Source organism: Rana temporaria, chromosome 6 (assembly GCF_905171775.1).
Source record: "Rana temporaria chromosome 6, aRanTem1.1, whole genome shotgun sequence".
Taxonomy (NCBI): Eukaryota; Metazoa; Chordata; class Amphibia; order Anura; family Ranidae; genus Rana; species Rana temporaria.
Genome location: NC_053494.1, coordinates 65,470,598 through 65,483,012, shown reverse-complemented (window position 1 = coordinate 65,483,012; position 12,415 = coordinate 65,470,598). Strand labels below are relative to the sequence as shown.

The 12,415-nt window shown below is 44.7% G+C and overlaps 1 protein-coding gene across 1 annotated transcript in view; it reads left to right on the top strand.

Annotated features, from left to right (window-relative positions):
* The first annotated feature begins 1,161 nt into the window (after positions 1-1,161).
* Positions 1,162-12,415, top strand: part of LOC120943545 (nodal modulator 3-like) — a 123,224-nt gene continuing 111,970 nt past the window's right edge. The window contains exons 1-3 of the mRNA XM_040356910.1: positions 1,162-1,416; positions 6,931-7,020; positions 8,563-8,608. Coding sequence (XP_040212844.1) covers positions 1,177-1,416; positions 6,931-7,020; positions 8,563-8,608 — 376 coding nt within the window. The 5' untranslated portion in view covers positions 1,162-1,176. The remainder of the gene's footprint in view (positions 1,417-6,930; positions 7,021-8,562; positions 8,609-12,415) is intronic.

Genomic DNA, 12,415 nt, shown 5'->3' with positions numbered 1-12,415 from the left:
GTGGTGACAATTGATGGCACAGTGGCTGCGTTTGGCATGGCACAGTGGTGACAATTGATGGGCACAGTGGTGAGAATTGATGGCGCAGTGGTGAGAATTGATGGCACAGTGGCTGTGTTTGATGGTATAGCACATTGGTGACAATTAATGGGCACAGTGGCGACAATTGATGGCACAGTGGCTGTGTTTGATGGCATGGTACAGTGGTGACAATTGATGGGCACAGTGGCGATAAATGATGGGCACAGTGGCTGCGTTTCATGGCATGGCACAGTGGCTGCATTTGATGACATGGCACAGTGGTGAAAATTGATGGCATGGCACAGTGGCGACAATTGATGGCACAGTGGCGAAAATTGATGGCATTGCACAGTGGCGACAATTGATGGGCACAGTGGCTGCATTTGATGGGCACAGTGGCTGCGTTTGATGGGCACAGTGGCTGCGTTTGATGGGCACAGTGGCTGCGTTTGATGGGCACAGTGGCTGCCTATGATAGGCACAGTGGCTGCAATTGATGGGCACAGTAGCTGCGTTTGATGGGCACAGTGGGGCTGCAACTGTTTTTTTTTTTTTCAGTTGTTTGCGCCCCCAAAAAAAATAAATTTGGAGCACCAGGCACCACTGATCATATATACTACACGGACTGCACTTTATACTTTGCACTCTATTATATATAATACATGGACATCACTATATACTCTGAACTTTATTATATATACTACACTGACTGACTGCAATTTATACTCTGCACTCTATTATATATACTACACGGGCTGCACTATATACTCTGAACTTTATTATATATACAACACTGACTGCACTTTATACTCTGCACTCTATTATATATAATACACAGACTGCACTATATACTCTGAACTTTATTATATATACTACACTGACTGTTCTAAGATGTGAAAATATTTTTGTCTCCTCTGAAATTGGCGCACATAAAGAAACCAGATTTAAACTCTTCAGTACCTTTTAGACATCTTAGTATCTTTATAGACAATAGCCAACCTAACCTTGTGTGACCTGAGAAGTGCTCAGTTAGTCCTCCTGCTCACCAGGTGGCAGCAAAGCACAGCGTGATCATCACTGCGGTGTCGTGGTCATGGATACAAGCTGAAGCTCTGTCGCCCTGACTGAGCCGGGGCGTAGTGCGCCTGCGCCTAGATGTGGTGTCGGCCTGATTCTGACATAATCAAGTTGTGTCAGCAGAAAGCTCGGAGCGGCGTGCTGAGTGGGGCCCAGAGAGGGAAGACACCTGTCAGGACGGGAAGAATGGGCGCCCTTGTGTTATGGACAGTGCTGTGTGTTCTTTGCTGGGGTCGGGTACAGGCGGCGGATGACATCGTGGTAGGGTGCGGGGGGTTCGTCAAATCGGACGTGGATATAAACTACTCGCTGATTGAGGTGGGTACGATCTGTGGGCAGAGTCCACTCCCTGTAATCCCCGGAACACATTACAGCTCTGGGTGTAGACCTGTGCCTCACCCGGGCCAGGCCTCAGTCTCCATTCATTCCATACTCGTGACCTCAGGGTCACACTACAGACAGCTGACAACTTCCTATTCTGGATTCCCATTATTATTATTATACAGGATTTATATAGCGCCAACAGTCTGCACAGCGCAGTACAACATGAGGGCACACAGTACAGTTACAGGAGGAATCTTCCTATTGTGGGTGACATTAGTCCTAATCGTGTCCAGTAATAGATGACTTGGCCTAGGTTCACACTGAATGTTACATAGTTACATAGTTAGTCAGGTTGAAAAAAGACACAAGTCCATCCAGTGGGTGGATGTGAATGTGGGTTTGATATCGTGTGTGTTTAGCTGAATGGCATTTCAATGTGACTTTGGGGGCGATTTGAGAGACATCTGAGAGGGTTCATGCACAGATGTCTATTGAAATTGCCCCCCGAAGTCACCAAAAGTAGTACAAAGTTGGCGTCACACCGATTTGGACCGCGCCGTTGCCGGCAATAGTCTTCCGATTTGTCTAATCAGCCCGATGTGAATGGGGTTAGGCTGGGAAAGGTGAAACTGCCAGCTTTATTTTAGTTTGTGCCTGAAATTTATGTCTTCGTTTGTACAGGTTAGAGCAAGGTGATTATCATTTATATGTAATTAGAACTTTCTCATTCCTTGTATCAGTTTGTTTTAAATAACAAACATGCCATACTTGCCTCCACTGTGCAGCTCGTTTTGCACCGAGTGGCCCCGATCCTGGTCTTCTGGGGTCCCTCGGCGGCTGTCTCGGCCCCCCCCACAAGAACTAAGGGTTAGTTCTTGCGGGTGCGCTCCCGTGATACAGCTGGCGGCCATAGCCGCTCACGGCATCATTTGGCCTCTGCGCGCCGTGTCATTGGATATGATTGACAGCAGCGCGTGCCAATGGCTGCGCTACTATCAATCCATCCACTCTAGCCAATCAATGGCCAGACTGAGTGAAGATGAGGACGTGAGGGGCGAGCGCAGCAGGTGAACGGGCTCAGGTAAGTAAAACGGGGGGGGGATGTATTAAAGCGGGGGTTCACCCTAAAAACAAATTTCTAACATTAGAGCCAGCATACTAAGGACATTTACTGTATGCATGTGTTTTTTTTTTTTCTCCGTACATACCTTTTTATATTCTGATTTTGTCCAGGGCTTCCGGGTTCTAAAGACTGTGGGACTGGGCGTTCCTATCCCTGCCTCAGGGTTCTGATGACTGCGGGACTGGGCGTTCCTATCCTTGGGTTAGATGATTGACGGCTTGTGAAACAGTTCCCCAGTCGCACAACGCGCGTCACCAGATTTCCGGAAATAGCCGAGCTGCACTATACAGCGCCTGCGCAGTCAGCTCTACACGGCGACTCGCAGCTCGGCTATTTCCAGAAATCTGGTGACGCGCGTTGTGCGACAGGGGAACTGTTTCACAAGCCGTCAATCATGTAATCCAAGGATAGGAACGCCCAGTCCCACAGTCATCAGAACCCGGAAGCCCTGGACAAAACCAGAATATCACGGTATGTACGGAGAAAAAAAAAAAATGACCTGCATACAGTAAATGTCCTTAGTATGCTGGATGTAATGTTAAAATATTTTTTGGGGGTGAACCCCCACTTTAAGGTGAAAAAACATGAACCTTTACAACCCCTTTTAAAGGCCAGGAAGTTAAGTGAAGGTGTGTGCTTTTCTTGGGTTTTTGTTTAGTAGAAAGACTTGTAAGCCCTCATGCACACAGGCTGAATCTTTTTTTTATTTTACAGCCGTAATTTTTAATGCCTTTTTTTTTGCACAATTCTGGATAAAATGAGAATCAAGTTATTTTTTTTTTTTTGCTTAGAATAAAGGTCACGATTCTCGTGGTGTAACATCTTTCACATTATACAAAAAAATATATATGTTTGGGGTTTCTAAATAATTTTTTTAGCAAAAAAGACAGATTTTTACTTGTGAGCAACAAGTGTCAGAAAAAAGACTAATGCCGCGTACACACGATTGTATTTTCAGTTGGAAAAACATTGGATGGTTTTTCCGACGAAATTCCGCTCAAGCTTGGCTTGCATACACACAGTCACACAAGTTCTCTGAACTTTCAACCTTCAAGAACGCAGTGACGTACAACACTAAGACGAGCCGAGAAAAAGAAGTTCAATGCTTCTGAGCATGTGTCAAATTGTTTCCGTGCATGCGTCCTGAATTTTGCGCGTCGGAATTGCTGCAGACGATTGGATTTTCCAATAGGAATTTGTTCCGTCTGAAAATTTTGAGAACCTGCTCTCGATCTTTTGTTGGCGGAAATTCAGACAGCAAAAGTCCGGTGGAGCATACACACTGTCGGAATTTCCATTCAAAAGCTGTCGGAATTTCCGATCGTGTGTACAGGGCATAAGTCTTTAAAAAAGAAGTATGTTGTGTGTATTTTTTTTTTTTACATAATCATACTTGCCTAGGTGGATGTAGTATCGGTCCCCTGCTACCTCTGCACTGAGAACCAAACCATCGAACACCATTGATGGCTTGGTTCTCACAGCTCCCCGAGGAGAGAGCTGCTGACTGTCAATCAACAGCTCTCCGCTTTTATTTAAAGTGGTTGTATACCCTCATAGCATACTCGCACCTACAGTTAAGCCTACATTAAGGCTTACCTGTAGGTGCTTGCAATATCTCCTTAACCTACATGGTTAAAGCGGTGGTTCACCCTCCATAGCATAATTTTAGCATAAAATGAGGCATAGTAGCGTGAGCTACAGTATGCCTGTCTTGATTTTTTTATCCCCGTACTCACAGTGCAATCCAACATTGAAGATTCCGTCTCCCCGCGGGGAATGGGCGTTCCTATCCAGACGGAGGATGATTGACGGCCGGCTCTGGCACGTCACGCTCCCCGAAGACAGCGGGAGTAGGTCTCGGCTCTTCACGGCGCTATACGGCGCCTGCGCACAGACTATGCGCATGGCGCCGTGAAGAGCCAAGCCTATTTCGGCTATTTCCGGACAAGCGTGACGTGCCAGAGCCGGCCGTCAATCATCCTCCGTCTGGATAGGAACGCCCATTCCCCGTGGGGAGACGGAATCTTCAATGTTGGATTGCACTGTGAGTACGGGGATAAAAAAATCAAGACAGGCATACTGTAGCTCGCGCTACTATGCCTCATTTAATGCTAGAAGAGAATTTTTTATATTTTTTTTGTTTATAGGGTGAACCCCCGCTTTAAGGAGATATTTGCAGAAAATGGTGCACAGATGTCTACGGCGCAATACAAAATTATACAGATTATAGCGCACACATGCAAAGGCGCAAAACAAAACAGTTTATAGTGCACATATGCAAAAATTACATGGGCGCTTGCCGGAAATGTGCGCATGCGCGGGGATCGTGCCGTTCCGGCGCGGGAGTGACGTCATCGCTGCTCCGGCCAGTCACAGCGACGGAGCGGCGATACCCGGAAGTCACTCCAGGTATCATGGCGGCGACAGAGGACTGCTGCGGGGGCTTCGATCTAAGGTAAGTAATTGATAATGAGCTAGTATGCTAGTCATACTAGCTCATTATGCCTTTGCCTTGCAGGGTTTTTTACAACTGCTTTAACAGCAGAAATGATCAAATGCCACCAAAAGAAAGCTCTATTTGTGAAAAAAAGGACATCAATTTTGTTTGGTTACATTGGCGCAGTTGTTGGTTAAAGCGATGCAGTGCCGTATCGCAAAAAATGGCCTGGTCATTGAGCAGCCAATTCTTCCGGGGCTGAACTGGTTAAGGGGCATATTTATAAAGCAGTCAATGTGATTTTCACAAAACATTCACTGATGGTAAAGCAATTACAGTCGGGTAATGCAGAACTGAAGGAAAACCTTTTTTATTTTTTTTATTTTTAATAGAGAACAAGCTTACTGAGGAATACTCACTAATGTAATTGGACTTGGTGCAAGTAAACTAGTAGAGCAAGTCCTTGTGAATGCAAATGGGAAGAATTTGTTTGTTTAGTTTGTTTGTCTGCAGCATCACCTTTGTTAGACGTTTATATTTATTATCGACAAGAAATTGTGACCTGGTGCCCGCACCCGCCAGTAATTAAGGCCACGGCTTTGCGGCCTTCACAGAAGGAAGCTTAGGCCTGCAGAAGGCCGCAAAGCCGCGGCCTCAATTACCGGTGGGTGCGGGCCCGCCACGATCGCAGGGGAGGTGGGGGCGCACGGAGACACAGGAGCCTGTGTCTCCGTTCGCTCCCACCTCGCGATCGCGGCACCCTCGCGCCCGCCGGTAATTGAGGACGCGGCTTTGCGGCCTTCTGCAGGCCTAAGCTTCCTTCTGTGATCTGGTGCCATCTTGTGGTGGCCGTTGGCATTACAAGTAAAAGAGCAGTTCTAATGTGCCATTCCCTTTCCTCTAATTAGAACCCCCAAACATTATATATATTTTTTATTCTAACACCCTAGAGAATAAAATAGCGGTCGTTGCAATACTTTTTGTCACACCTTATTTGCACAGCGGTCTTACAAGTGCACTTTTTTGGGGGAAAAATACACTTTTTTTAAATTAAAAAAAAAAAGACGACAAAGTTAGCCCAATTTTTTTTTCTGAGTAAATTGATACCCAACATGTCACGCTTCAAAATTGCGTCCGCTCGTGGAATGGCGACAAACTTTTACCCTTTAAAATCTCCATAGGCGACGTTTAAAAAATTCTACAGGTTGCATATTTTGAGTTGCAGAGGAGGTCTAGAGCTAGAATTATTGTTCTCGCTCTACCAATCGCGGCGATCCCTCACATGTGTGGTTTGAATACCGTTTACATATACGGGCGCTACTCACGTATGCGTTCGCTTCTGCGCGCAAACTTGACGGGGCACGTTTTCTGGCTCCTAACTTTTTTAGCTAGCTCCTAGATTCTAAGAAAATTTGTCAAACCCTGCATTAAAGGATGACATACTGAATATGCTGTCCTTCAGAGCTCATTGCTGTGGCCATGACGTTATCGCGGCTTGGTTATTCAAACATCTAAAGCCTGTGAACCTGGAAGGAAGACTGGGTGAAGATGGAAACCCTGTCAATTCTGACAGTGAGGTGCACTTTTAAGTGCAGTCGCTGTAAATCTGAGGGGTAGATCTGAAAAGAGGGGAAGCTCTGCTGATTTTATTATCCAATCATGAGCAAGCTAAAATGCTGTTTATTTATTTTCCGTGCATGTCCCCCTCGGATCTACAGCGATTGCACTTGTAGTTTACACTTGCAGTGCAAAGTGGATTTGCCTTTTTGTTAATAACCCCCATAATGCCCTTAACTTGAGGGGGGAAGTTTTTTTTTTTTTTTCCTCCCAGAGTTTACTACTGCTTTAAATGATGTGGTAGCTTTTTGTGTTTTATTTAACAAGAATGTTTTTAAAGTGGGGAAAAAAAAACTCTACTGTAACTATGTAAATTGTTTGTTTGTTTTAGATTAAGCTATATACCAAACAAGGCACATTGAAATACCAGACCGATTGTGCGCCAAATAATGGTTACTTCATGATTCCTCTTTATGACAAGGTAAGTAATTAGAGAAAGCTAAAGCAATTGTAACATGAACACAAATTATTACACAACACACATGACTAGGAAGGAACAATATTGACACATTAAAAATAAAATTGTTATAACCAACCTCCATAAAATGGAAGGTTATTCCCCCTTCTTTTCTAAGACTTTCCAACATATCTGGAAATCTTTTTGTGAATGGTTCTGAGGATCAGAAGTGCACATTACAGTACCTCTATATCAGGGGTAGGCAACCTTTTGAGGGATAGAGATCTACCCGAATGACGTGTAAGAGATACATTTTTCGAGAATAATTGGTCAAGAAGTCTGATGCAGGAGTCCATCCAGAAGTCAGCATAACTGCTACTGCAGGCTGACTTGCCTGATTAGTTTCAGACCTGGATGGCTTCAAATCTGGCCTGACTGCCTGCTCCGAGTTCTGGCCGGACTTGCTCTATTGAGTTCTGGCCAGTGTAAGTAATATGTAGGGCAGTGTACTTGGGTTGGTGGTTTCTAGGGTCAGGTACAGGGGTCAGTAGTTTCTAGAGCAGTGTATAGGGGGTCAACAAAGCTCCTCCTCTGTGTGTGCGCGCCCATGGCAAGCGGCTTGCTATGGGGACACACCTGCTGGCTTGCTCGCAAGCCGGGCTGTGTGCGTCTATAGACGCACAGAGCAGCTTGGTCATAATCCCACCTCACAGGATTTGGTTGACAGCAGCAGGAGCCAATGATTCCTGCTGCTGTCCCTGTGTCCTGTTAGAAGAGGAACACAGACCAGCACTGCTGCAGATGGATACAGCGCTGGATTGAGATAGGACTCGGGTAAGTATATAGGAAAGTGTAGGGGCCATGTTTCTACTGGGACATTATTTTATATTTTTTTACCTTTAAAAGAGAAGTATGGGTTTTCTTTTTGATTCATACTTACCTCGGTGGATGGAGCATCAGACAAATGCTGCATCTGTCCCTCGCCGTCTCTGCTCTGAGAACCGAGCCCCCGAACATGGCTGATGGCTCGGTTCTCGCAGATCCCCGAGAGGAAAGCTGCTGACGTCAGTCAGCGTCTTTCCTCTCTGCTTCTCCACTCTCATTGGAGTGCTAAGCACTGGAGAGGTGGGGGGGAGGCTGTCTCAATCAAGGCTGGCGGATCCTGACTTGGAAGTCGTGAGGACACGCTGCTGCCTTGACTGATGGCAGTGATGTCAGCGGAGAGCGGACTTCAGACTGCTCGCCTCTGAAAACTGGTCACAGGAGTGCAAAACAAATTGCACTCCTGTGACCCATAGGAGAAGCCAAACCTAAAAAGCTCAGGCTGGACTTCTCCTTTTAATGCATGGAATGCATTAAGGTAAAATGTGTGTCGCCTTTAGAACCACTTTAAGTTCGATAGAGATACTTGTCTATGAAGAAAATTCTCATTAGGCCAACACAGAATTGTTTTTAATTTTGGATGTCTAGATTATGTACTAATATTTGCATATTACTGTCCTCAATACACATGTATAGCAAGACCGGTATAATTACAGTATGTTGTTTCATCTTTTATTCTTTCAGGGGGATTTTGTTCTTAAGATTGAGCCTCCCCTAGGGTGGAGTTTTGGTAAGTTTGTTTGCTACCTGTAATAGCTGTGTTCAGCTCCCTATGGCTTTGTGTGTGTGTATATTTTACATTCCCTGGTTTCACCTATTTGCATTACTTGGGTATAATCAGTAAATCCCCAGATACTCATAAAAGCTTCTCGTAATCCGCCTGGAATCTTCTTACATGTTATATAAAATATTAATGAAACATAGCAATGCTTTCAGCACTGTGGTCTGCTTCGTTATTTAATTTAATTTTTTTAGGTTTGAATTGGTATATGGTAAAAATGTGAATACATGCTTTAAAATATCCTATCAACCCATATTTGATGTTGCATTTGTTTTTATTTTAATTAGAATGCTAAAGGGTTAATCCAGATAATATAATCTCTTGAGCGGTGAAATATCTGTTCTTTGGTTCTTAGGTCTATACACATGATGTTGCCATGATGTGGGGGTTTCATACGTACCTTTTTAGATTTCTTTTTTAATTTTGTATTTTGGGGCATGCAACAGAGGTGGGAACATCCAAAGTAAACAGGAAAACTCAAAACTCCAAGATAACTTGGAACAGAGTTAGGGACTATGAAGGAAATATTTTGCTCCTGAGGTTTCTAACAGCTACAAGAAGCCAGTGGGTTGCTCAACCCTCCAGACTTTACCTGTAACTAGGGGTGCACCGAGTGGGTTTTTTGGTGCCGATACCGAAAATGAAAAATACACTGGGCCGAAAAAACGATACCGAAAATGTCCATTACCGAAACTTTTATTAAAACAAATATTTTTATACAGGCGATAGTCAGACTGGGGACACGGTACAGGAGTGAGTGAGTGAGTGACTGACTTATATAGCGCAGCAAATGCGAACTTAATCGCCTCAAGGCGCTTGACATCCAGAGTCGAACCGGTCCTTCAGAAGAGGTGGGTCTTTAGTTTTTTCCTAAAAGCCCGATGGTTTTCCTCCAAGCGGATGGTAGTGGGTAGAGCATTCCAGAGCCGAGGTCCTTGGACCGAAAATCTGCGTTCTCCCTTCGATTTGTAGCGGGATTTAGGAATTTGGAGAAGGTTTTGGTTGGTTGATCGGAGCACGCGCTTGGTGACGTAGGGTTTTATTTTCTCGCTTAAGTATTGGGGAGCGTTCCCCTGTATACATTTGTGGGTGAGGCAGAGTGTCTTGAATGTCACCCTGTCCTGTACGGGCAGCCAGTGGAGTGATCTCAAGGCCGGGGAGACTGATTCCCACAGCTTTTTACCTGTTACCACCAGTCTGGCTGCCGTGTTCTGGACGACTTGTAGACGTGACATCTGGTATTTCGGTAGTCCTAAATAGAGGGAATTTGCGTAGTCGAGTTGTGAGTTGATGATAGTTCCAACCACTACAGCTCTGTCTTCTTCCGGGATGAAGGGGATGAGTCTACGTAGCATGCGGAGCAGATGATGAGAACCGCTGACAACTGATCCTATTTGTGCATCCATCGTCATGTCTGAGTCAAAGATGACTCCGAGACTTTTGACTTTGTTGCTTGGCGCAATGGTTTGTCCGAGGATGGTGGGTGGTGTCCATGTGGTCCTAGAAATGGATTTCCTATTTGCGTGAAGGGTGAGTAGTTCTGTTTTGGATCCGTTGAGTTTGAGGGAGCTTTCAGTCATCCAATTGTCGATCAGTGTGAGGCATTTTCCAAGTTCATGAAATTGTTCTTTTTTGTTGGTGATCAATGCAGCCTCACAGCACCCGTCAGATGCAGCCTGCCTGTTTCCCCAGTGCAGCCAGCCTGTGCAGGAGAAGAGAGAGGAGCGCTGCCGTCGGGAACATAATAGACATATCACCCGTCCCAGGATTGGATGGCTGATCTGTCTATCAAAGTGCCTGCAAAAAGAGGGGCTGTATGTGACGGGGAACACACAGCTATTGAAATGATAGCCGCAATGTTCGCGGCGGCTCTCCTCTCTTCTGCGCTTTGACACCCCCGTAAGGGGCGGCAGGGGGTGTAGCCCCGCCCCCACTCAGGTTGCGGCCATTTTCGGCTCAATGTAGTGATGATTGAACTAATAGGGGTCCCATCGATCTAGTGGATATGTACTAGTGTTGAAGAATAACAGACCTAGATCTATAAATGTATCCATCAATGGTATTGGCTTATCCTAAGAGTGTGCATGTAGCTGACTGGGCAAAAACATGTATTTGTTTATGGATTTCATAGCAAAAAGTTGAACCGTATGGTAAATGGCCACAAGATGGTGATATACTGTGTTTAGCACCAACACATCATCTCTGACCCTATGATAGGTTAAAACAATTATGGTTAGGCTTGGTGTGACATCACCGGTCACCCCCCCACCCCATATGGGGACACCAAAAAGCCTTTAAAATGACCTGTTTGACCTGTGGGCAAAACTTGTTGGTGTGCCTGACTACGGTTTCGGGGAAAAAAAGCCTCTTGAGAGTGAGGTGGTATGTCTGTGCATATGGTAGCCTTTGTCCCTGTTTAGTCTAAGTATCCAGAATCCGTATCACTATTGTGTGTACCATTTAAACCAGGGGTGGGCAATTATTTTTTCGATGGGGCCACATGAGAAACTAAAAATATTTTGGAGGGCCGGGCCAAAAGGCTAAACTCAATACTGCATAAAATCAATTGTATTTCTTTATTAAAAGCAGTAAATATCATTGTTGGACAACTGGTACGAGTACTTGTTATAGTTAAACAATGAAAAAGTGAGGTTGCCTTACAAGAAAATTTTTTTTATTAAACAAAATTTCCCAAAACAATGAACATTTTTCACTATTTGTGACTCATATTAGTGAAAATGATGGTTTATGTATGTCTTATTGTCTTAGTGATTGATTCACATAACAACTTCATTGATAGCTTTTTTTTTGTATGATTTTTAGTTTTGCTCATTACTGCCACACACGTGCAATGCATGGCTGCATGTGTGTGGCAGTGATGAGCAAAAGCAAAAATCATACAAAAAATAAGGGTATCAATTTCAAATCAATGAAGTTGTGATGTTAATCAATCACTAAGACATACATAAACCAGTGTGCCATCAATTGCTGCCAGTGTGCCATCAATTGCTGCCAGTGTGCCATCAATTGCTGCCAGTGTGCCATCAATTGCTGCCAGTGTGCCATCAATTGCTGCCAGTGTGCCACCAGTGTGCCATCAATTGCTGCCATTGTGCCATCAATTGCTGCCAGTGTGCCACCAGTTTTTTTTTTTAAGTTTATTTTCATACATTTTTCTCAGTTGTACCTTATCCTCTTAATTTGTCTCCTTTTCCCACTCATTTCTTCCTTTTTTCCTATTCTCATTTCTCTATCATCTTTTTATTTTTCACTCGTATTTTTTCTCTTATTTTCCTCTGCTTTTCTGTTTTACTTATTTTTCTCTTTATATAGTCCCCTTTTTTTTCTATCTGTTCTTCCCTCTTCTTCCCCCTTTCTTATCTCCTTTTTGCCAGTGCCACCATTCATCTTTATCGATTTACACTTTCCTGTCTCCTCCTCCATTACCCCCTTTCTCGTTTACCTGTTTTGCTTCTTCTGTGTCTCCTTTACTTGTCTCCCGATCTGATGGCTTCACTTCACACGTGTCTTCCTCCCTCCTGTTGTTTTTTGAATGGACGTAATCTGTCTGGGTGGGCGGGGTCTCCAGACGTCATACGTCATCAGCGGCCCCAGCCCTGGCAGCGTCGGCGTTGCCTAGCTACTGCAGGCAGCAGAGCGTGTGCGGGGACAGCAATAGCTGTTTTGATTGGATCCGACCTGCTTCCTAGCAACCACGGATCCCTGCACAGCACTCATGCTGTTCAGTGTCTCCGG